The sequence below is a fragment of the Gossypium hirsutum genome, chromosome A09 (genome assembly GCF_007990345.1).
Source record: "Gossypium hirsutum isolate 1008001.06 chromosome A09, Gossypium_hirsutum_v2.1, whole genome shotgun sequence".
NCBI classification, from domain to species: domain Eukaryota; kingdom Viridiplantae; phylum Streptophyta; class Magnoliopsida; order Malvales; family Malvaceae; genus Gossypium; species Gossypium hirsutum.
The window spans coordinates 80,373,306-80,400,254 of record NC_053432.1 but is presented as its reverse complement, the minus strand read 5'-3'; the positions used below and the strand labels follow the sequence as shown (position 1 = coordinate 80,400,254).

Below are 26,949 nucleotides of genomic sequence, written 5' to 3'. Positions count from 1 at the left end.
TTAAGACTAAAATTGACCAATTCGAAAAGCACAAGTTTTAAAATTTCAAAATTCAAAAAATATAGGGGCTAAAATTGACCAATTCAAAAGTATAAGGACTAAAACTGATCAAATTAAAGTAAAAAGACTAAATCTATTACTTTAGCAAAGTATAATGGCTAATACTATAACTTAACCTACTTAAAGCTTGTTCCCACAAAATATTTCCTCCGATATCGACAACGTAAGGTGGATGTTTTGTGCCCTTTGTGTTTGAATTCACAAGAAGATATTCAACACCTACTCAAGGATTGTTAGATCTTTTAGAATGTCTACAGTTCTATTTATTACTTATACAAAGATTTCCCCCTTTTCGGTGGGGATTGGGAGGACCGACACCTAAGCAATCTCTCCTCCAAGGCTTGGTCTTTAAAACTGAAAATCCCTTGGATTGTCTTATTCTCTTTTACAATACGGGAGATATGGCTTACTCGTAATGCCCTGGTCTTTGGAGCTGATCATCCTAAAGAACAACTCCTTGATAGAGTTATCACCGCAGCGGTTGAGTTCTTTGTCTTTTCTCCAACAACAAATAGGAAGGACTTACCATGTTTTGTTCCACTGTCATGGAAACCACCCTCAGTGGACTGGATCAAACTAAATACGGATGGATCATACATAAAAAACCTTGGAAGAGCTGGTGTTGGAGCTCTCATTAGAAACTCTTATAGTGACTGGCTTATTGGAGCATATTGTCATATCCCAAAAGCCACCGATGTTTAAACTAAACCTTGGGTCTTTAAGGGTGGACTCACTATAGCTAGGAATCTAAATATTTCCCAGCTAGAAATAAAAGTGGATGCTACTACTACTAATCAATTTACATCTTTTGATAAAGTTTCTAACATGTACTTATCCTCTTTGATTGATGACTGTATAATGTTCCTCCATAGTTTGCTTTTTAGGTCAATCATGTTTTTTTGGGAAGGAAACCAATTTGTTGTTGCCTTAGCTTAACTCAGAAGTAACTTCCAAGTTCCAACCTACTCTCTCTTTAATAGTTGATGCTTGAATTCAAAATTGACTTTGCTTATATAGAATTCCTCCTAATTATTTGATTTCTTTGTTAGCTAAGGATATATTGGGTTGAGATGTGTATCAAACAATATTTTAATTTCGGTTTAATATTAACTAGTTCCATTATTCACCAAAAAAAAATTTATGGTCAAAAAATGAAGGGAAAAATGGTTAAAGAAAGAGATTTTAATAATAAAATTAGTTTGTATGATATAAGCAGGAAAGGGGTGGTGGCGCAGTTGGCTAGCGCGTAGGTCTCATAGCTTCTTTGAGTTATCCTGAGGTCGAGAGTTCGAGCCTCTCTCACCCCATTCATTTCTTTTTTTATTTAAGGGCTCGGTCCAGCAAACCCATAAGTTTCATTTCCTAAAAGTAACTCTCCCTTTTTTTTAAAAATAATAATAATTTGGGGTTTAAATATTTTATTTTTACATGGACTGAAAATAAGTAAATATACATATATTCCAAAATCATAGGGTCAAAAAATAAAGGAGAAAGCTTCCAAATGGTGAGGACTTAATTGTAGTGTTATAATTTCATGCTCCTTTAATAATATAAAATTAAAAAAAGAGAGAGAGCGTAAGATGGATTAACAAAACTCCACATTTGCAGTCCATAAATTAGTTCCAATAATGAATATTCACTATTGAAAATCAACGTATTTATTATCATTTAAAAAATTTAATTAAACATTTAAATAATAATTTATAGGCATATAAAGTGGGGGAACACCCTCAACACTGCCAAACTGTTGCTAAAAAGTTTAATTAGAACCACCGTCGCTAGTTCCATTTACTTTCACAGTCTTTATTAACTCTTCCTCGCCGCTAATTACTATTCTTCTATTTATTATTTTATACACATCGTTCTATCGTCACTAATTTATGGACGATTCGAAGAGTGGGTATATTATCGCCTTCACAAGATCTTTTGCCTAGACCACCACCGAATTCTCCTAAACCCCAAAGTATGAGGTTGCAGAAAATTTAGGCCTCCTCCATTGACGCCTGCTGTTCCGGTCCCTACCCCTGCATATCCACTAGCAACAGTTCCCCCTCCGGCGCCTTACAACAACAGCTTTGTTAGACCTGGCCAATATGAGCAACCATTACCTACAATGTTGCAACCTACGATATATGGAGATGTTGTTTGGGCAAACGTGACTGAATCTCCTATCTCGACGTATATGCGATACCTCCAGACAGCTCTTTTAGACCCAAGTCCGGTTGCAAACCAAGGTCAACCTCAGGCTCCACCACCATCTTCTAGTTTACTTCCTAATCCACCAACATCAGCTCCCCCTTCCCTCAGAGGAGTAACTGGATCCGTAGCACCGATCCCAGCTCTCTCTTTTCCACCAACGAACGGTCCTGCCCTTTTACTCTCATCAACTTCTCAGTTCCTTTTGCCATCACCTACTGGTTTCATGAACTTGTCACCCTGCTACCCATACCCCGCACCTTCCTCTGGTCTTGTTTTCCCATTGTCACCTTCTGGTTTTTCTCCCTTTCCAAGTCCAAGATGGAGAGATGAATAGTCCATTGTTGTTCACATGAGTTCCATGCTTGTCGAGGAACCCCAACCAGGACCTTCTTCATTCAAGGATCATCTCTTCCTCGTGGAGGTTCAATTGTGAAAATATAATGTACATACAGTACAGCGCTGTAACTTGTAACGAGATAGGATCACAGGTATAAAAAAAAGTAATATGCTAGGCAAATTAAGTTGAAGAAATCTTGTGTAGTTTTGGATTAAAAATGAAAGATTGAAGCAATTCTGTAAACCTTGTAATCCATGAATTTAGTTACTTTGCCTTGACAATTCTGGAAAAGCAAAATTGTACATTTATAGTAAAACTACAAATAATTGTAGAAACCTTGATTTTTGTCACAACTGACTAAATCCTATAAAAGAATCCATTAAAAAAGTGTGGACCATGGACCAAAACAAACAACAAGCCGATACTCGTATACATTAATGAAAACAAACATAAGGTTTTTTCTAACATTAGTTATATTTTTATCTTATTTTGTTTCTCCTATTTTTACTTTGTTTATCTAATTATTAAATTTAATTGTAATGACTAAAATAATAATTTAATTGGGTTAATTTATGCATATATCTTTAAACTTCAAAATGTTTTAATTAAACTTCCAAATCATCAATATTGTATCAATTAAATCCGCTTCTATCGGATAGAGTCAAACCCACGTTCGAGTGAGTGTAATTTTTGCTGCACTGGAACATTAATTTTTCATTGAAGTATTTTGCTTCAATTGAAAAGCAAACCCCTAGTTAAACTCCGCCTCTTAAAGAGAAACGGTATAAAAGGATTACATCAATCTATTAAATTAATAAGTAATAAATCTTATACCGAAACCAAAGTTGTTCAAACAATTGTAAATTTTTTTCCCAGATTAAGCCATGTTTTGGACCTTATGTATATGCTTCTGAAATGTTCGTAAGGTGGTTTATTTTACAAAGAAATAAAAGTAAATATCTTATATAATATATATATTTAATAATTATTGAAAGTAAATAGATTATAAATTTTATTTTAGAATTTTTCAATAATAATAATATAATAAATATATATTTATTATTTAACATAAAACATGATTTCAATATATTTTATTATATAATATGAGCATAATTTGAAACAATTTAAAATTTATTATAAATAAAATTTTAATCATTTTAATTATTTTTAAAAGGAAAAATTTAATTTATATTTTATTATTCAATATAAAAAAATATTTATCTTAATCTCACCTAAAACACTTCTTACATCATTGATTTTTCTCACTGCTACTCTGACTAGTTTTATTGTTAAAATAATTAATCTCACCAGCGGTGGGCTTCATTTATATGAGTGGTGAGTTTAGCTCCTATGAGATTAAAAAAAACGGTGGGGTGAAATTAATTATTGAAACTCTGAGATAGTAGTGAGATTAAAATTATTGGTAGAATATGTGTTTAGATTCAACAATGAGATGAATAATAGTGAAGAAAAAAATGACCATTAAGGATATTAGACTAAAATATGTATATAGACAACGAAAATTTTAATTTGATTTATTTTATAAACTTAATAAATAATAATAAATTATTAAAATTATATATGTGTCAACAATGATTTTATTAATAATTAAAAATAATTAATATTTATTATTATTCATTAAAATGTTTAATTTTAATTTATTAATATAATTAATAATGTCAAGCCTTCCAAGTGAGGAGAGGGTTATTACTATTTTTAGCTTCAGATTCTAAAAGCAGAAGAAACATGAAAAAGGGAATTCTATTAAAGCAAATGGCTGTAGTTGGGAGGTTTAGTATGTTCAATTACTATAGAAACAAGAGCATGGGAGGTTTCCATCCTTCATTGGATGCCATTGTGGAAGGACTTGACTATGCATAACCCACTTCGAGAAGTGCTTGGGTTTGAATGGCAATTCATGAGATAATTTATTTATGATGTTTGACACCATTGCCTTTGCGCCCAGACTTCCCGAGAAGCATCATCTGAATTCTGATGACAGCTTTCTTTTGGTACAAAATTTGATGAAATATCAGAGATAGTGCACATTTTCAATCTGTGGCAGTAATTCACTCCCTTTGGATGATGATATTATTTTTATATATATGCATTTGGATTTGGATTTGGATTTGCTCAAGAAATGAGTCAACATCATAATTGGTTGCCTGACATATATACAAAGTTAACAGACATGGCAGCATCAGCTTTCCATTCAATATAAAGAATCCTTTTGTCGGAGCTGTTTTTGTGGTTCTGTTTCATGCTATTCCAGGCCGTAATTTGTTTACTATCATCATCTCATTGTAAATGATATATATTGTTATACTTACCTGGCTGATCTCACGCCCTTCCAATTTCGCCGCACAACACTTTTGACTAAAATGTCATTTGGGGAATTAAGGGTAACTGTGAGGCCAAAACCTTACGAGCCCTCAACTTCATTCGTTCATTCATTACATTCATCAGTTGTCTTAATATGCTAATTTATACCTACATGAAAAAGACATCGGTATGTTGATTAAGCTCTAAAGAGTATAAAACTACTATGGAAATGACACATGAAGTCTTAAAAAGGACCTACGACACAAGTGTAAGGAATGAGAATCTCTCTCTCTCACCCTCACCCTCACTCTCTCGCTCTTCTCCCTCTATACCCTTACTTTGAACTATCTTCTTTCATCTCACGTGCTCCTATCTTTGAAGGGTCTTGTGCCCCAATCATCCATAATCACCTAGACACTCATGGTTCTCCTCCCACTGGGTGAATCATAGCGAATCACTATAATCCCAACTTATTGGCACGGTTTTTTGACATGAGGAACTACTTTGAAACCCAATATATATTTTTATAAAAGGTAGTGGCTAATAAGTCCACACAGCAATAGAAGGAGTGTTTAGTGGTGGCCTAGGCCTAGCCACTCAATCATTTAGCAAACCCCAAAGTTTAGTATTTGTATCAACTCAACCCACGACGCCGTTAACACAAAGGTCCACAAGTATGGTTGTGTGTGCAGTGTGGATAAAAGAAGTGTCACTATATAGTAACAGAGATGGGGGAAAAGAAGAGCCAGCGGCTTCCCATCCCATCCCATCCCATGCATGCATGCATGCAGCTGAAGATAAAGAGAAAAAGGCAATGATTACTGACTTTTGTTAGAGGGGATGACTTAGGAATACGAGCCACTCAGTCCCATGCACTGACCATGACTGGTCCTTAATACCCCCATCTTCACACGCACCCTTTTTTCTCCCATTCATGGTTTGATGGAGTTTTCTGTTTGGTGGTTCATGGTTGATGTAGTTCATCATCAAGTATGATCCAATGGGGGACCATGCAAATAGGGTGATTTAATTAGTACCTAGGCTAGTAGTTTAAAGTCATCTCATCAGCTTTATAAATGCAATTGTCTCAGCTTAGCTGGCTACGGAATTTGGTGGGGTCGAAGAAACAAAGGTCTCTAACACAGATTCAGTATCTGCTGTGATGGTACTCTTTGTCCTCAGACTTGCCGCTGCCACCCCATTACTTATGGATTCATACATTTCTAAGCATATATGTATAAAAACAGTAAAAAGCCAATTATAGTACAAATCATTAAATTCCGTAAAAAAGAATTTAACTTGGCATGTAAATCTTATATGAAATTATTTAGAAATATATACATTTTTTTTAATTTCCTTGTTATATAATTTTTTACATGTATAAGTAAAAAAAAAGTTAAAACAATTTTACATCATTAACATGCAATTTCAACTTTATTTATCCATTTATTAAGGTATAATGATTTTTTTAGCCCTCCAACTTTTAAAAAAAATTATTTTAGCTCTCCATTTAATTTTTTGTTTCTTTTAGCTTTTGAATTTGTATTTTTTGTCAAATCACCCTGAAATTGATGCAAAAGTTAACGTTTATTAACTTTGTTGACATGGCATACATGTGCATTGCCACGTGGATGACATGTAAGCATTTAATTATTTTTAAAATAAATTTTATATATTTTTAGAGTTTTTTAAAATTTTAAAAATTAATTAAATATTAATGTGTCATCCCTGTGTATGCCACGTTAAGAAAGTTAAAAAGCGTTAACTTTTTCATCTATTTTGGGTGATTTGAAAAAAAAACACAAGTTTAAATGCTAAAAAAGGTGAAAAAAGTAAATTAAGAGCTAAAAAAATTTTTTTATAAAATTGAAAAACCAAATAAGTCATTATGCCATTTATTATTACCCGTTCAAAAAAATTAATATTTAAATTATTAAATTACATTTTATCTATTACATTCTATCCAAATATTATAAAAACTTTAAATATTTTTATCATTTTGATCAAATTTAATTACTTTCAAAATCGTAGCAAATAACATTAGTAATAACATACTATTTCCTGTCAGTTTGACAAAAAAAAAAACCCTAGTGGTAGATTATTGTGGATTTCAGTTTATTTATTTAAGAAAAATAAAATTAATTTATTAGACAAATGTATTTATTTTTAGTAAAAACAAAATATGTTGTGTAGTAAAAAAGACAAATTCTATAAAGATAAATTTGTAAAATATACTTTATTTGGATCAAAAGGAAATAATGTAATATATTTACACGGTAATATGCTAAATAAACTAATTTTTACATTTCGTGTGTGATTGAATTTGCATGGAAAGGAAATGATGATGAGACGTGGGACATCAATGCAAGTGAAAGTGATCCAACACCACTGTCTCTGCTCAAATATTTCAGTATCCAACATCATGTGTACTAATTTTTTTTTCTTACATAAATGTCTGTCTATAATTCAGAAAAATATCAATCATTTTGTAGCATTTCCAACTTTAAAGAAAAAAAAATTACACCCAAAAATATTAAAACATAAAAAATTATATGATTCAATTAATGGTTTTTAGCATTTCGGTATCATTTTGTATTATTGGTTTCTCAATTAATACTATTGAATTTTGGGATTTTTCTAATTCGTTTAAAATTTTGGGTTGAAATGAATAATTCTCATATTTGATAACATTGAAATTATTTAATAGTTGATCAGCATTACTCAATTTTGACACTTGCTATTAAGAATAGTTATAATTTCTATAAATAGTTAAAGTTACTTACATCTTCATAGAGGGTAACAAGGTAGTTGATGGATTAGCATTAATAGTGTTTTCAAGATCGGTAGGTAAGTACTTTTTCATGCAACCGTCAGATAAAGTCTTACTACCGCTACATAATAATTATTTCGAAGTGGCTTAGTCCGGAATAGTTTAAGTTATAATTTAATTTTTCTTTTTCTACCAAAAAATAAAAATAACTATCTTTTCTATACAACTTCTTGAATATTAAGTCCCCTTAATTGAATCATAACCTTTCTTGACTTGCCACGCTCACAAGAAAAATAAATTGAAGTTGTTTTATTATATTATTAAAAATTATTATTTATTTTTTAATTTGATAAATTTTCAATTTGATTTCTAATTTTTATTTAAATTAATTTTATTAACAATTTAATTAATTTTATTATATCATTAAAAGGTGATAACATGACTCGTGTAAGATTGTTGATTTTTTTTTTGTGTGGGCACATCATTACCTTATTTTGTATGTAAATTCACTCGACTGAGTAAAATTCTATGTTGGGCGATATGATATGATGTTTAGGAGCAAATTAATGATCTAATTTTTGGTCTTCTTTAAAATTTCAAGTAGCTAAAACTAAGAGTAAAATTGCTGAAATTAGAGGAGTAAAACTTGATTCAATCCGCAAAAATTTAAAAAAGTTTTAAATTTTAAGTTAGTCGAATCAAGTTATTCAAGTAAATTAGAATAAGATGTTCGAGTTTCGAGTTCGAATCGAGTTAAATTTTCAAATAACTCAAATAATTCTAATAATTCAAATAACAAATAGGTGTAAATATTCTTTTGGTCCCTATCAATTTAAAAAAAATAAGCAAATTGACCTTTCTCTCAACAAAAAATCTAAAATAATTTTAAAACTTCAAAATACTTATAAAAAATTTTAAAAAATTCTAAAAATATTTAAAGAAAGTTAAAATTTTAATCTAAACTAATAATTTTGGGACATAAATAAATTAATTAATGATTCAAGTTTATCATATTAAAGTATCTTATTATTATTATTATTATTTTGTTTTGAAATTTTTTCAAATATGTATGGTTTCAAATTTATGAGTTCTAATATGAAATTAGTTATACGAAATAATATTTTAATTTGACATATTTAATTTTTTAATTAACTCTAATAATTTCATTCGATTTGATTCAAATTTTATTTCACTAGATTCAATCCGAAAAAATTTCAAATCAAATTAAGATAATAAAATAAGACTCATTATTTCAAAAAATTTTCATCGGATTCAACTGGATTCTACCGCTCAACCTTTCTTGAATTCTACATTTGCAAGCACCAAAAAAAAAATGGTGTGCTTCTTCTTCAAGCCTTCACATGGCTAGCGTAGGACAATTATCAATTTCTGGCCATGGGTTTTTGTCTCTCCAATAGAATGGACCACACGCACGTGTATATATATATTTGATTTAATTGCTCCTATTACTGGGATCAGAAAATTAAACAAGAAAATGGACCACAAAGTTAGGATTTATCGTATAGAAAAATATTTTGAAAAATATTATTTTTAATTGGAGTCAAATTCCAAATAAAAAATTTATTCATAAAAATATTAATTTTATTAAATAATAAATAATATTTTTAAATAATAATCCAATTTAATATTATAGAGACTAAATTAATAGAGATTAATTTGATGAGGGTGCGGAGAACTTTTGGCTACGTTCACCAATTTAAACGTGGTGAAGGTGGTGCAGCTTTGTGAAGTAGGGGCAGCAGCATTGCAGGCCTAAAATAGAGTCCAGTGGAAAAGACATAAGCCGACAAAAAGAAAACAAATTTAGAAAAAGAACAGATAAAACTGACCACTAGGTCACTACTGCAAGCCATAAATAATAATATCAGGTTAAATTCTACTATTAGTCTATGTAGTTACAAAAGTTATGAATTTAATTTTTTTACTTTTATTTAATTATTTTTTATTTTTAAAATTCTAAAATTTTAATCCTTATTATTAAATTTATTAAATATAATTTTATTATTTTTAAAATTTGATGTGCGCTAAATATATTATCACGTCAATTGAAAAATAGACTAAATCTATAATTGTATGAATATTGTAAATTTAATTTTTACTGTCAGGGTCAAGACTAAAATTTTAGAAATTTAAAAAAATAAAAAAAAACTAAAATTAATAAAATAAAAATACAAAGACTAATAAAAAAAATTTAACCATGCTTCTCCCTTTGTCCATGCCTATGCCTAGTGCATTTTCTAAAACAAATGTATAAAAAATAAATTTTAAATTTATGAAAAGTAGAAAGATTTTATTTTAACTGAAAAAACTGAATATATAGGAATGGTTGGAGGGTGAAGATAAATCTGGTTTGCTACATTGTACATGGTTGGTGGGATGTAGCAGTTTATGTGTTACATTTGGCACATTTTAAAATAATATATTATTGATTTATAAGAATTTTTATGCTTTTCCTCAATATTACGGAAAACTTCCAATTAATTTATATATATTTAATTCTGTACCTAATAATAGTAATATATGAAGTTAATGGGAGGAATGTTGATATTACAAACTAAATAATTTCTTTTGTTGTTGAAGAATTGAATTTGCAATTTAATATTTTTGTGGTTAAATTATGATCTTAGTCCCTATCTATAAAATTATATATAAAATATAGCCTCAAGATTTTCTCTCTCAGATAACATATATAAGTATCAACCTTGGATTTCTCAACAACACATATCTCATGTGACTATATCATGGTTATGTACATATAAAAGTGATATTAGGTGGATTTAATTGGCATAATTATAATTAAATCGGTTTTGGACCAAATTGAATAATTAAAGAGAACGTTTATTATTTATTTTACAAGCCTTTCAACGGTGCATATTTAAGTAAAAGGTATTTGTCAATCCTTTAATCGTATTTGTAAAATCTAAAAATTTCATTGCAGCATATCAAATAATTTCCTTTATTGTTTTTTTAGTAATTATATTTTATACATTAATATTGTGATCCACTAGAAAAATTCAAAAACCATGATATAGCAAATAATAAAAACTCCTCAATACCATATAACAAATCTATGTATAATTATATAGACATACTATATGATATTAATGGTGAAGGATTTTTAAATCCATCTCAGAATATTCATAAATCCCTATGATTTGGGTTTCAGGAATCAGTTGGTGTGGATGGAATTTTTCAAACAATATCTTAAACTACAAACAAGACATGGCAGCCTCCATTTTTTGTGGTTTGAAAATTAAAACAAGCAAATGCAGTCCTTCAAAACTTGTTTTCCCTTTCACAACTTTATTTTTCCCAACACTATTAACCAGCCACCCTAGCTCTCATTTTCTTGAAGAAAAACAATTTAACACCGAGGCGAAAGGGAAGCCTTCTTATAAAGTAATTTTTTTTTGAATTAATCGCGGGTGTGGTGTCGTCATTATTTATCTCATTTCTTAATCATGTAATTGAGAATTTGACCACCACTCATGAGAGTGGAACACATTTCATGATCAACACATATGACAAGAAAATTAATTACTTTGCGATGACGAAGAAGCTGATTATAATTAAAAAAAATTACAAGATAAGAATATGATGTCATGATAAAGGGTTTTTAGAGTGGAAATGAATAAAATATATGTATGTAACTTGATCTGTATTTCCTGGGTGTTATCCATAAATATGTGGTAAAAGTAGCTAGTTTCCATTTCTAAGTAACTAAAATGTTGCAGAAGACACACGGGGTTTTGTTAGAGTTGAATCTTTTAGCCTTAATTGAAATAATCCCCACGGAAATACATGCCCACATCATAAACTCACCTTCTCAATTTCTCTGCAAAACCTGTACCCCAGACAATGACACTGCACTGCTCTCTTTACCACTCTCTCACTCTAAGTCTAACCCTAATATTTTTCCTTTCGAATTATTTTTGTGAGTAATCTCTGGTTAAATTCGAAGTTGACTTAGACCAATTCAAAGTTTACTTAGACCAAATGCTTAATTGAAGGTAAAATTCTCCTATATCATTTTATTTCCATTCACAATATTTGAATTCAAAACTTTTGAAGATATAAAATTTTTTATGGTTTAAATCTAAACCCTAATCTTCATTTCATTTCTTCTTCTTAGATGATAACAATAAACTCTTCTTTCTCTTTAAATTTACAGCCTGCTTTCCTCTATTTTCTTTTAAATTCACATTTATGAAATCAAAAGTTATCAAGCATTTAAAAAAAAGAACACAAAAAATCATACACCCAGTTAAAAATCAAAACTAGACACTTAATTTCTTATTCATTCCCTTCCATTGGCAGTCTTTTAGATATAAAGAAAATTGCACACTCAGTGATCTCTTTGGTTTTCAAGATGTTGTTGGACGTTTATGCCCTAGTCGAAGCTCAAGATCAAGCTCTTCAATGGGTATTTCCTTGTTGCTGATATTCAATCCCTGGTTGAGATTATTATTATCACCCCGCGTCCTTGAATGTACTGCTTTGGTTGAGTAACAAAAAGAAGAAGAAGAAGAACTATTTAACACCGGAGGAGTTACCGGAAAATTTATGGGTGACTGTGTTGCTGCCGTCACCGCCATGAAGTTGTAAGAGGGATATGGTGAAACGGAGAGAAGGGTAGAAGATGAATCGATGGGCCATGCATCCATGGGTGGAGAAGAAGTGAGAACACCATCACTAGGGTTGTGTAATTGGTAGAGAAGGCACAAACCACCATTTGTGACGAATTCTTGTGTGGGTATTAAGAGAGTGGATGAGGAAGTTGTGGATGGAGAAGATGGTGAGGTTGGGTTGTTTAATGCACCATTACCACCACCACCACCACCAGCAGCAGGGTGTGCTTGGTGAAGCCGAGCCCTGTCACGGCGGTGCACATTCATATGACCCCCGAGGGCTTGAGCTGAACGGAATTCCCTTCTACAAAAGCTGCAAGAATAAGACCTCGGTGGCCAAGTTGTGCCCATTACATTACCTGTGTCCTCGGCAAAGGCCCTAACCTCCCATGAATCATCGTCTACTTCATGAGAATGCCCCTTTGGGTACCACATCAAGGAACCAACGGTGGCTAAGTTAGTATCGGGCTGATGATGGTTGTGGTTTTGTTGAGATTGGGCTAACTTTTGAAGTTGGGTCGATGAGAGAAGGTCAAGCTCAGCAGCCATGGTGGTTTGTTGAAATATATATAAAGATATGAGATGGAGAGTAGATGATGGAACATGGGGTTAAATACAGGGGGAAGCAAATGGGGATGGGTTTTGAGAAGGTAGGGACAAATTAGAACCCTAACACCGAGCATATCACCCAAGCATTTGGATTTTTGCAACATCAAACCTTAATAATGACTTAGCCCACTCAACTATCTTTCTTGTTCCCCTTCGTGTGCACGGACAATTTATGTCCTACTTCGCCTGCAACTCCATGTTTGAAAAAGAACATGTCTATTACTATAACCACATATTTTTATTTATTGCACTTGTTTTACCTATTACATATTCTTACCCAAGGATTATCTCTTTGCTAAAATCTTTTAAATTAAAAAGCTGAGAAAATGAATGGCAAGTGAATTTTTTGTTATTTGATTTGTATTGATTGGAAGGTGACATGAGATTGGGTAATGCTAATGAAGTTTGGTTTTTTCTTTTTACTTTGTAATGTGAACAGAGGTGTAGTTGTAGTATATATGCCCAAATAGCTAAAGTGTGAAGAAGCATAGGATTATATGTATAATCAAAACATCCATTTTTCTCCTTTTGCTTGTCTTCTTCCTTATGGCCTCGTTTATTTGCCAATAGTGAACCCAAACCTTAGAATGATGAATTTAATCCCCACACCCTCACATTTTATTCCAATATATACATGTATTTTACACCATGTCTAGAATTTCTTATAATTCCTCCTCAACCTATAAATAGAAAGATAATACGCTTCAACGCGTTCGAACCCACACCATCATGCACTGGCAATAATGTCCATGCCAATTAAACTAATACTCAATTAACTAAAAATAAATAAATTTAAATGCAGAGGTTTTAAGATAAAATTCCCATATTTGCTGAGCACAAAAAATTAAATATGACTTCCACTCCCCTCGTACGGAATTTAAAATTAGATATGATTAGACGAAAGCATTTTCCAATCGCTCTCAACTTGGATGTGGACTGTCATTACATACATTAATAATTTGGTATCTAAATTCTTCATATTGTTTTCTTCTTCTTGCATTAGCATCAACTAAACCATTTTTACTAGGAAAATGTCTTCATATATCTTACCAAATTTATCGATAAGTAGTAAGAAAAAAATGGCAACCGAAATTTTTCTTAAATATTTGGACTAAATTTGAATACTAGAACAGACATTGTTGGTGGGACTTTATCTGAATATAGGGGCGAATTTAGACATTTTTTTAATGGGGACCGGAACTAAATTATAAATTTTTAAGAGTTCAAAATATAATTTTATCATTTATTAGTTTCGAATTTCATCATTTTTTTAAGGACTAAACAATTTTTTTTCTTCTTTTTTTAGAGATCAAAGTGTAATTTTACCACATATATTCATTATTCCTAAAAAGACTAAATTACAAGATTTTTATTTTTGAGGGGTCAAAACCATTACCTTTCCCTTAAATTCACCCCTGCCTAAATACCTCCCCATACTTGAACATGACTATAATTCAATCATAAAAATGGACGATAATATTTGTAGTTATACCATATCTTGCAAAATATTTTTAAAAACTTTAAAGTTACAAATTAATATAATGTTCAAAATTTATAATTCAGTACTTTTGGCTCAGCAGAAAATATTTTTTATTTTACCTATGTTACAAGTAATATTTTAGTTTTAACTAATTATAAAAATATGATTATACAATTACTTTTTAAAAAAGAAATAAATAATAAAACAGGAAATTTTTTAATTTAATGGGTCTGAACAAATTTTTTTCTTTAAAAAAGCAAATTTATTTTCAATTTTTCTTTTTGTTCTTAATATCAACATGTCGGGAAGCTGTTTCGAAACAATTGATAAATATAAATAAAAGAGACAAATGGTGTCCTCGTGACATAGCTGTTTTCGTCAATTCCGACATAAACAAGAAACAATGATATCTTACTTTTCTTTAGGGCATAAAAAAACCTTCGTATATTTTATATATCTTAATTAAGGATAAACTACATCAGTAATTATTAAATTATCAATGGATTTTTGTTTTGATCACTTAACTAAAAATAAGTTATAATTTGATCATTAAACTTTTTAAAATTATTTTTTGGTCACCTAGCTGTTAAGTGGAACTTTTTTAATTGATATAATACAAATTTTAATCCTCAAATTTTATATTTTTGTCAATTTGATCTTGATTCTATATAAAAAGGATAAAAAAAAAGCTCAATTATTTAAAAAATAGAAAATCCTATATAAGAATTCTAGAAAAATAAAATCTTGAAAATTGACATCAAATTTGATTTCATAAGCCTCTATAATATCAATTCTGGATGTTCTTCACAAGCATGGAACTTAACTTCAAGTTATTACTAAATTTAATTTTGAAAACATTGAGGAAGCATGTAATGATCTAACTTTATTTTTTGAGGGAGGAGGGTTCTATTTTAATTTGTTATTGAATTCTATTGAATGATACTTTTCTTTATTTCTCATACATATTCTTTTTGGTACAAAAATAAGGAAACAAGGGAACTAAATTCGAATTACCCCCTCTCCACAAGAGTCGCTATGGAGTAAGGTTTCAAGTGTCGCCGACGACGTCTCAAGATGAACCAAACCTCTTTCGATGTTCTGAGCTAAATTCGCCAAGTGATCTGCCCAACTATTTCCTTCACGATGAATGTGTCTAACCTCAGCCACCCATCCTTCATTTATCAAGTTAAGCAATTTATAATCAAAGTACCTAGAGGATGATTATTCTCAAAAGGTCGTCGAAGGAGCTGTACCACCAGTAGTGCATCTAACTCCACCACGAGCCGACGAATCCCCAAGGATTTTGTGAGACAAAGACCGGCTGAAACCCCCCATAACTCTGCCTGTAGGCTGTCCATCATCTCGATATTCACCATAAATCCTCCAATCTAATGAGTCTCGCTATCTTGGATAAGACCCTTGGTTGAAGCTAAGCATGAGTAATATTTTACAGCCTCATCTGTGTTGAGTATGTAACTTCCTTGAGGCGGTTTTGTCCATTTAATCTAGCGTGGTCCTCAAACTAACCTTAGCTTAACAACACTCATGACAACAAAGATGTCCGTAGCAAACTTCTGAACATATTGCAACACTCACAAACCTATTGGATTTTTCCCTTGGAAAACAAAATTATTTCTACTTTTCCATAGTCCCATATAATGGGAATAAATAGAACACCTCAAGGTAAATTAACTTTACTTGGCACCAAACTGAAGACTAAAATTGTTATTATATTAATTAAAAAGTATCACTTAACAGTTGGGGGATAAAAAATAATTTTAAAAAGTTCAGTGATCAAATTATATTTTTTTAATTAAGTGACTAAAATGAAAATTTATTGATAATTTAGTGATTAATGGTGTAATTTACCATTTAATTAATTTACTAAAAATAGGAAAATTAAGCAAACAAAGCTGACCCCATTTTTAAAAAAAAAATTATTTTAGGCAGTTAAATTGATTTAAACTCCCCAACCGGGCGATCAACATTTGATGAACAGATTAATGTTGTCGGTATCGATTTGGAAACATATTCTTACACAATGATCATCTATTCCACTAAGACGATGCCAATTACAAAATGATGAAAAGTTGAAGAAATTATGTCAACAAGCTGTATATTGATCCAGGAATATCACTATAAACTAGCTAGCTCCAATATTTATAGCTTGGAGAAATTTTTAATTTCTATTATTAGATATACATTACTAATTATTACATAATAATAACAAAAATAATATCAATTAACCATTAATTCATTCAATATAATAGGATAAATCAAAAATAATAAAATGAGTTTCGTTTTCAAGGGTTTCTAAAAACAACGGTATTAGGAGTGAAGACAAAGGTTTTAGCTCCCTTAAAATAAAAAAAATTCTACTTTTATTCTTATAAAAGGTAAAATTATAGTTCAGCATAGATTTATTCATGGGTCAAGTTACTCGCCCAGTTTCAAAGGCTTTCCCAAAATTTAGAAGGGTTTGAACAAAAATATTAGGTCTGAAAATGAACTTGGGCAAAAAAATTAGGCCTATTTAAAATATGGGTCAAACTCAGGCCCTGAACATTCAAGGCTCGAGATCAAGCCGACCCAACACGTTTTGAAGTTTATAATGTTGTATATTATGTAATTTGTAACACATTAAAAAAAAAACCTATACTAAATGTTGACACCATTATTTGGATGAAACGGGGTCGACTTGGATTTTGAAAAAAGAATGAAAATGGGAGTCGCCACCAATCCTTTTTTGATGAGGTGTGATCGGGTCACCTCGAAAAATGGTTGTTTTTAATAAACGATTTAATTTTTATTAAAGCAATGATTTTGGTCTACGAAATTATGAGAAAATGGGCTCGGGAGTCGGTTACGTATGAGGAAGGATTAGCACCCTCACTACGCCCAAAATTGGTACCAAATCGATTAAATACTGTCCTTAGGTCTAAGATAAAAATGTTTTGGAAATGTGGTTCTTTTCTAATAACGTTCGAGTGACCCGAGTTGATTGTCAAAAATCTTCTTGTTTCGATGGCCGCAAATTTATAATTTGAAAATCACAAAAGGATGCCCAACTATTTGGTCCAACGAAAAACCGAAACCCAGCACAGTAGGGCACGATTCCTCGAATTTCCGAACATCGAACATTGCCTCACCTTAGAAAATACGAGTGAAATTCCGAAGGGATCTTCAATTATTTTGAGCAAATGAAAAAGCACAACCCAGCACGATAGGGCTCGATTCTCAAATCGCCAAACATCGAACATCACCTTCGTTTTTCAAGGTTTTTAATAAACATGAATGAAAACCTAAAGGAATATTCGATTGTTTTGAACAAACGAGAAATCACAACCCAGCACGATAGGGCATGATTCCCGATTTGTCAAACGCCGAATATTGCCTTCGTTTTAAATGATTTTTAGAAGGTATGCGTGAAATTTTGAAGGGATATTTGATTATTTTGAACAAACGAGAAATTGTAACCTAACACGTTAGGGCACGATTCCGCGAATTGCCAAATATCGCACATCGCCTTCGTTTTAAAGAATTTTTAAATGATTGATTATAAAAATAGCTTAAAACATATTAGTTTGACTTGAAATATGATATAAGATAATATATAAAGTAAATTTATGAAATCTTTATATACAGATAAACATTGGGTATAATTATTGATAAAAAGAATGAAATTAATATTGTATAAAAAAAGAAGTAAACATATACGTTATATAAATAACAAAATATATATATATAAAACATAAGGATAATATAAGATACAATAAATTATTTAAAAATATTATTCACATAAATAATTTTGAAAGAGAATATATATACATAGAAAAATATTTACATAAAGTTATATGAAAATAATAACATGTACCATAGCAAAAATAATTTAATATGTGCCCTATACATGTAAAAAATGTAAGAAGTAATTATATGTCAAAATATCATCTAATTAAAATATGAATTATAGGATTAACCTAATTTTATCATAAATTATATACATAATAATTTTTTTAAAAAAAAACACAATTAATTACAAACTTATTAAAATCTATATGTATAAGAATATTAAAACTTTACTAATGGATGCAAATTAAATATAAATACAAAATATATGTTTAATAATAATTTAAATAATATACTAAATACCAAGAAATAATAATTCATGGTAAGGTATTACACATATTAAATGTATTTAAAAATTAACCAATCGTAGAATTACAAGGCCAAATTAAACTTACAGTAAAAATAAGGAAGATAATTTGCAAATAAAGCAATTACAAAATGAATTAATGCTCAATGCACATAAATGTAGGAGGACTGAATTTGTAAATATCTCGCATCCACAATGCATTAATGAATCGCGGATCAAAATGAAATGATGCACAAATTAGCAAGCCAAATTTTAAAATACAAGGTAAGCCAATTGGGCACAAATTGAAGACTCGCGCAAGAGGGGGATCTAACATGCAAATCTGCCATTTAACAAAATGGTGCAAATCCATTTCACTTTTTTGGGCCAATGCGCATACCTTTACTGCTATAAACAGTGCCGCTTGGCTTTGTGAAGGATTTTAAACCCCATTTCCTTCAAACATAACCTAATTTCAACCATTTTTTAGAAGTAGTAGCAGCCATTAACCCCCAAATGATAGGGTTTCATTTGGCTAGCAGACGACGAGCCAATATTGGACTAATGGCCGACGACGTGCGGTCAACAACCCAACCTTTGCCTGTGAAGATTGCAATCATGGAGATCTGGTAAACCAATCCATCTCATTTCCCTTTTTTTTTAAAAAAAAACTTTAAATTGTGCTTTGCTTCTTTGAAAATAAAACAAAAAACAAAGAAGAAAAAAGTTGAGAAGAACATTCGACCCTCACCCAAATCTCTTCATTTCAGAGATCATTGGGTTTTCCTTGGTGTCGATCCATAAATTAAAAGAAATCTAGCAAACCAAAAATAGATCAGAAAAGAAAGAGGGAAAAAAAACTAGAGATCACCTTTATACTGGATTTTTTTGTTTATGTATGTATGCAGAAACGTATATTGTGCCCAGTGAGCATTCATCCCCTCCCTTTTATTCGTTTTTCATGTGATAGATAAATCAAAGAAAACAGAAACGAAATCGAAAGAAAAATGAGAATCAAATCACCTTGTAGAGACTTTTTGTTCAAGCTTTTCTATATTGATTTTTTGTTTTTGTGTCTGTATTCATAAAAAGAAAGAAGCCCCCCCTAAAATACAATCCCTTCTCCCATCGAAATATCAAAAAATCCCCCTCCCTTTTACAAATGATAGATTTCGGCTTTTAAAGCCAATATATTTTTTTCGTTCCTTTTGTTTATTACTTCCCCCATCATTCGCATGCTTTCTTTGCTGTTGTGTTTGTTCTTGTTGCAGGTGGTGGGCACGGTGGAGCAGGTGGGAGTGTCAGACGCGTGGGGCGTGGTGGCCAAGGCTGAGGGGCATGGTGGTATTTGGGCTGAGGGGCATGGGTTATTATTTGTATTTTCTGGACTATTTGTGTTTGGATTTTGGGCTTCCGAGTTTTGGGCCCCGGGCAAAATTGGGTTTCTACACTAAATATATAAAACTACTCTAATGTAAACATTAAAATAATGTTAAGATGGCTATATAAAAATTTCAATAAAAAAATAAAATTATTAATACTAAAAATAATATAAATATAAATATTTTTAAGAAAATATTTAAAATGAAAACAGACTTTTAGCGGCCTTTTTTTTTCCTTTAGTGGCGCTTGGAAAACGTCGCTATACGTAACACCGGTAAAATTAGCGGCGTTTGTTTGAAAAAAGCGCCGCTGAAGACCAGGACTTTTAGCGGCGTTTTTTTAAACAAACGTCGCTAAAGATCAGGACTTTTAGCGGCGCTTTCTTTAAAAAACGCCGCTAAAGACGAGGACTTTTAACGGCGCTTTTAGAAAAACGCCGCTAAAGAACAGAACTTTTAGCGGCGCTTTTAGAAAAACACCGTTAAAGAACAGGACCTTTAGTGGCGCTTGTTTTATAAAAACACCGCTAATTTGCCCAGTTTTTCAATATGTATTTTTGCACTTATATCCAACCCTCCTGCAAGAAATTCAACCAAAAACAGCAAATATACCATGAAATCCAACCAAAACCCGCAAATTTAAATAATACAAAATTATACGAAAAATATATTATATAAATTGTAAATGAATATTCAAAATATTCTTATAATAATGTGAAAAGTTACAAGAAAACAAATGTCTAAGATGGGAGATTTTGAAATTGCTGGAACATAGTCATCATAGACTGAAGCTGTAGCTGGAGTTCGTTGTATTTTCTGTTCTGCTCCGCCTCCCTTGCTGCTGCCTCCGCTCTAAGTTGAGAAATTTGCTCATCTATGCTAGCTTGTATCTAAACTATCTGATCTTTTTGCCTCTGAACTTCAGCTTGAATTTGACTTCCGGAAGGCATGTATTGGTGCGAGGTGGATCCAAAATATTGGGTCAGGTTAACACCAGATCCTTGAAATCTAACCCGACCATACCTTTCAGGACCCAAAACTTCTTTAATAATTCTGTTATCAATATCCTCAAAATTAACAGAACTATCAGTCGAAGCAGTCGCTTCATACTCTGCCTTTTTATCTTTTAGTTTCTCCTAATAAATCAGTTAAAGAGTTAGAAACGAAATATACAATAAAAAGGAATACAACATAACATTATTTAAGTTAAACTAATAAAAACGACGAATTAAAACATTATAATTAAATATTATAAATATTTACAATGAATTAAATTTTATTAAGTAAATATACCATAATTTCTGCAGCCTCAGATGTCATCGGAGTTCCATCTTTTTTCCTGTGCGTAATGTCAAAAAGCTGAAGCCGTCCAACTTTTTGACCAGACGAGGCTTCCTACAATATAGTAGTAAATATTATTTAATAGTAAAAAGTCATTAATACTTGATAGAATTAATAAATCCATAGTACCGCGGCCTGAGCTACACAAACAAAACTTCTCGATCTTGCCGTGTGCGTAAATTTTTGTTTTTGCCTACTGCTTGTTCCAACTCGCTCACGGTCCTACAAAATGAAATTATTATTACGTATATAGTAAATACTATAAACCAGAAAATTTATAAGAGTTTGCAAGTACATAATACCTCTCCTTTCTTCGAATTTTAAAATCGAACCGCATCTTCCCATTGGTACCTCAGCATTCCCGGTGGGACATTTTGCAATTTTTCTTCGAGGCTTATGGGTTTTTTAAAATATTCTTTTTTCAAAATGCTTTTATGGTCTCTCCATTTTTTACCCAATGCCTTCTTGATATAGGCATCAGAGACCTCTAAAGCAAACCTCTCCTAAAAAACACAAGTTTAGAAAGTAAATATAAATGAAACTTAAACCAAAGTATTATAAATTACATTAACGTTTTGTTACCTTAATATTAGAGAGAGCTTGATTTTTATTGCTATCAGGCATGTTATGCCATTATTCGTAGTTGATGGGCAACATATTGACATTTCGTGCTATAATGCCCAAATAGCCTGCTAAAAGTCGAGCTTATTGTCCAACAGGCTGACCATGGCTGTTTCTAGTTACTTTGACAAGCTCGATAGAATTTAAGTTAAATAAATCTGTTAGGAGCGTACGTCCTCGACCTCTGCGCGTCCGACCATTTTCAGCTGAAAGTTAATATATTATTACTATATTAAAATTTTAAAAAAAATCAGTAATAAAATTTAATACAATTTGTAAAATAAACTTAACATTACTTTGAAATTCCACAGACTCGTCAAGTGTCTCCGGCACGCTTGAAGATCCAACAACTGTCTGCTGTTCAGTACTTATTTCTTCCGAATTTGTAGTATTCTGTACAATACTAAGATCTCTTAATCTTCTTCTAGGCATTTTTCTTGCAACACATAAAATAGTTAAAATTTTAGTAAGAAATAACAACAATAGTAAATATAAAATAGTTAAATTATATAACATGACCAATGTTAAAATTATAACATTACATATAAATAAAAAAATCATAAAATCTTACATCATAAATCGTAAATATCTTCGTCCACATCCTGACGAACCCATTAAAATTGTGTACTAGTACTAGGGATATTTTCATTTAAGTTTTGTTCTGGAAAAGGCAAAGTTTCTGATCTTTCAACGATGTCATCTCTACTTCCATTCCCCATGTCAAATAAGTCTTTAGGGGTGTTTCAGAGTACAACGTACCAACCCTCATCAATTGGATCTTTCGAGTAAAAAACTTGTTTAACTTGAGAAGAAAATACATACGGCTCGTCTATCAAATGTTCTCCAGTGTGAATTAATCGAGAGAAATTCACTATTGTAAAACCAAACTGATCATTTTAATTCCGTGAGCAGTATTAGCATCAGCCCAATCACATCGAAATAAGACAACTTTCCATTTTCCTTAGTAATCCAACTCAATAATGTCGGTTAGAAGTCCGTAATACTCTACATTTCCCTCGACAGGATTACTGTCCCTAACACTAGCGTAACTTGTAATTAAAGAATTAACAACTACTCTACAATTTTGAGTTCTCCTCAATCTCTCACGATATTTGGTATGAAATCTGAATCCATTCATGATGAAGCCACTATATCTTTTTACTACTCGATTCGGACCTTAGGAAAGCCCTTTAACTTCGTCATTAACGACATTCCCACTCCAAACCTATTGAATCAAAAGTAAATTGAGTAATTGTAAATGTTATGAGAAAACATTATTATTTGTCAATAAAATGTTGAGTTGCATACCGTTTGGCTTAACCATTCATTAAAAGATTCTGCGAATAACCTATTAATCTCGCGATGTTGTAATCTTCATGAGCGTGAACGAGATCTTAAGACTTGTTTGTACTCACTATGTTAAAAACATGTTTAATTCGTTAAAAAATAAACAAATAAAAAAAGATAAATATTTATCATATTCTAGAACTTACTTGCATAATTGTTCAAGTGCATCGTAGTGGAAAAGAACATATCTATGTGCTTGTATCTAAGATCGGTCATCTAATTCTGCAATTTCAACTTTGCCGATTGGTTCTCCATAACTTTGAAATAAATAAGTTTCGGCCAAGCTAGGATCATTGAGTCCAGCATTTCTACTTGGTCTATTCAATCTTGTTTCAACATCTTCTAAATATCTAGAACAAAATGTCATACACTCCTCTGACAAGTAGCCTTCAGCAATCGATCCTTCCGGATAACGCTTGTTACGACAATAAGACTTCAATTTGCTTAGGAACCTAAACACCATATACAACATTATCAAAACTGGTAACTATAGGTATAAAGGTGAAATGCCTTTGAAATAAATTAGCACCTTTCAATTGGATACATCCAACGATAGAAAACTGGCCCACCAATTATTGCTTCACGAGGGAGATGAATGACAAGGTGCACCATAATTGTGAAAAATGAAGGTGAAAAGATCTTCTCCAAATTGCATAATGTCAAAGCGGCTCGATCTTGTACTTTTTCAAGTTCTTCAACATTCAGAACTTTGCCACAAATTGCTTTTATTATATTGGACAGTTTAATTATACAGGACGTTACCTTCTTTGACATACAACACCGTAAAGCAACTGGAAATAGATCTTGCATCAAGATGTGATAGTCATGTGATTTTAATGAATATAGTCTTCGATCTTTAAGACTTACACCGATATTATAATCATCGGATACACTTTTTCTCGTTTCCATAAAAGTATTCCCACCGATATTATAATCATCGGATGCAACACAGTTTGGTGGAAATGATTGGAAACCTTCACTCCGCATATTAGATGCATCCCGCATCATACCTTCCATGTCATCTTCTCTAATATACTGACGGTAACCACTATAAGGATAACCTAGATTAATCGTCGAAGAGGCTCCACTAGGTGTACACTCTCCATGGAAAATCCATTTTTTATACCCCGAATGAAGCCATCAACAATTAGATGTTCGTAGACAACTTCACGATAATGCCAATAGATATTGCCACACTTCTTACACGGGCAAAGAATCATATTCTCTTGGCTTGAATTGTGAAATGCAAAATCTAAAAAAGGTTGCACTCCATTTTGATACTCGTTGCTTGCCCTTGAGAAATTCATCCAAGTCCTATCCATTTCGTAGTTGTTGAAGCCTAAAGTTGGCAATAAGTTACACGGGTAAGTTGTTTATTATGTAAGTCTTGATATGATATATATTTATGTTTTATGTAAGTTATGTAGATTATGTAAGTTATGAAATTTGAACTTTAAACTATATGCTTTTAAGGAAATTATTAGATTAAACTACATGTATTAGTTAAGTTATGTAAGTTGTTATGTACATTATGTGAGTTATGTAATTTATTTAAGTAATGATCAATATTAATACTATTTTGATAAAAATTAGTTATAATATATTTAAACAATGATCAATATTATTATATTGATAAAATTATTTATAAGTGGCCCTTCAGTCGTTGAAATTTTTAATTCTTTTTTAAGGTCGATAGAATTATTTATAAGCTCCATAGAACTTTTTTTGAAATCTTTTTTTTATACAAATACATTTAAAAATATTAAATATTAAAATCAAACATTATTAATATAAAAAATAGTAATTTGAATATAATAATATCAAAAAAGAATCGTAGTTTAATTTTTATAAGTATATTAGAAATAAATTAAGGTTATATAAATATTCAATAGCGATAGAACTTTTTTCAAGTCTTTTTGAATTTTTTAAGATTCATCGTACGTGGCGTTGTTACACCTAGGGAGGATCCATTATATCTTGCAGCTCGATATAAGGCAACCCGTCAGGTTTCCAGCCTATATACTTTGAATCTTTAAAATATTTAAAATAAGGTTGGAGAGAAGGTCAGCTATTGTTGTAATTATAATGGACAAGCAAGCTACATATATGGTAATAAAATTAATTCATACTTATTCATACTTAAGTTGAATCAAATAATAATTAAGTTGAACCAAATATAAAAAAATTAATTTGGAAACAAAATAGTTCTGCTTCAAACAGAACCAGCAATTAAATCTTTACAAAATCACAACCCCAAAATATTAAATTTTCCAAAATCATCATGATAAAACTATTATTGATTACAATTTTGAAATAAAACGTACCTTAATAAAACGTACCTGGTCTACTCCACTCTCACCAGCAAACAGAGGCTGAAGTCCAAAAAGTAATATTTGTTAAGTAATTTAAAGTGAAAATGCATAGAAATAAGGAAAAAATTTAGCAACGAAACCTGTACGTACCTAGAACAAATGTCAATGGCTGTGGTGTATTTAGTTGCACCAAATATTATTTCAGGTGCTCGATAGTACCTAGAACAGATGTAAGATTATAAGAGTAGCACCAAATATATTTCAGTTTAAGCAAATATAAAAACTTTATCTATATCTGTACCAAATATTAATTCGAAGATTAAATGGCAGCTTCAGTTGAACCAATACTTGCAGGAGGAGCAGGAAGCAGTAACTGAAATACATACAGCATTAATTCACTAATACAGACACATGGAACTATATCCTAAAAGTCAAAACACAAGGAATTAAAGTATATGTACCATATTTAGTATACAATATAATTTTACTTCATATATATTACTTCATATTTAGTATACAATAAAATTATTAATATCATTTGGATGACATACAGTTTCCAAATTTATTGGGTCCATCTGCTTCAACTTCTGCAAGTGCCCACTTGTACCAGGATCAAAGACACTGCCAATGAAACTGTACACCTTAGCAAAATCTGGCAAAACTGCACTGTATAGAAAGCAAACTTATCATCAATAGGACAAAGGAAACTTAAGAATGTGATGACAGGAACTACTCAAGAAGACACTGACTATCACATGTTCTTATTCATACTTATTCATACTTCAAATAATAATTAATACTATTTTGATAAAAATTAGTTATAACTTTTAAAGACATTTAAAAATATTAAATATTAAAATCAATTGCTTCAACCCCAATCAACTGGAATTTGCCAATGACCATGAAAAACATCATAATATATTGAGTCTTACTGCAATTTACTATATCCAATATAAGCTTGCCATTCTAAATACCATTATCAGTGCCATTTTCTTCCTTCACCATAGCATTTATTACCTTCAATCGACATCTCATTTTATAATTAGAAATTGAAAAGCATTTTCAAACAAAATATAATAATTTTTTTATATAAAACGTGAGCAACAAGACAGCGTTAAACTCTTCAATCAATCTAAGTCCACACTAAACACATAAGTTGCATAGAAACATGAAAACAGACCAAAAGAACATCTAAAAAGCCAAAATGGAATCACCATTATTATGTAAACATGAAAATCATACTAAAGCAAAGACTAATTAACCTAACAAATGCTTTAAGTTTTTCTTTTCTTTTCTTTGCGCCATTGAACATCAACTTAAAAATGCACAGCTTTAAACAAACCAACTTTGCATGTGCAGAATCATACTCCACACAACTCATAAACATT

The 26,949-nt window shown here is 31.0% G+C and overlaps 1 protein-coding gene, 1 long non-coding RNA gene, 1 other non-coding gene and 1 pseudogene across 4 annotated transcripts; 2 read left to right on the top strand and 2 right to left on the bottom strand.

Annotated features, from left to right (window-relative positions):
• Positions 1-1,280: 1,280 nt before the first annotated feature.
• Positions 1,281-1,367, top strand: TRNAM-CAU (transfer RNA methionine (anticodon CAU)). The gene is given in 2 exon segments: positions 1,281-1,318; positions 1,332-1,367. It is a non-coding gene; the product is annotated as a tRNA-Met (tRNA).
• A 526-nt stretch (positions 1,368-1,893) lies between these two features.
• LOC107935188 (protein HAIKU1-like) lies at positions 1,894-2,872 on the top strand (annotated as a pseudogene).
• A 9,101-nt stretch (positions 2,873-11,973) lies between these two features.
• LOC107935197 (transcriptional regulator SUPERMAN) lies at positions 11,974-13,185 on the bottom strand. The gene has a single exon (XM_016867762.2). It carries the CDS (start codon positions 12,884-12,886, stop codon positions 12,074-12,076), a length of 813 nt encoding a protein of 270 aa, XP_016723251.2. The 5' UTR covers positions 12,887-13,185; the 3' UTR covers positions 11,974-12,073.
• A 7,441-nt stretch (positions 13,186-20,626) lies between these two features.
• LOC121206268 (uncharacterized) lies at positions 20,627-21,657 on the bottom strand. 2 transcript variants are annotated; one of them, XR_005901367.1, is made up of 3 exons: positions 21,584-21,657; positions 21,234-21,503; positions 20,627-20,963 (listed from the first exon to the last, which is right to left on the bottom strand). It is a non-coding gene; the product is annotated as an uncharacterized lncRNA (long non-coding RNA). The 2 variants fall into 2 exon arrangements; XR_005901368.1 differs by lacking the exon at positions 20,627-20,963 and adding an exon at positions 21,021-21,076 and having other exon boundaries at positions 21,584-21,602.
• Between the last annotated feature and the right edge of the window lie 5,292 nt (positions 21,658-26,949).

What these genes read in the sequence shown, in the direction of transcription:
- LOC107935197 (XM_016867762.2), bottom strand. Translation starts at nt 12,886, where the DNA reads ATGGCTGCTGAGCTTGACCTTCTCTCATCGACCCAACTTCAAAAGTTA.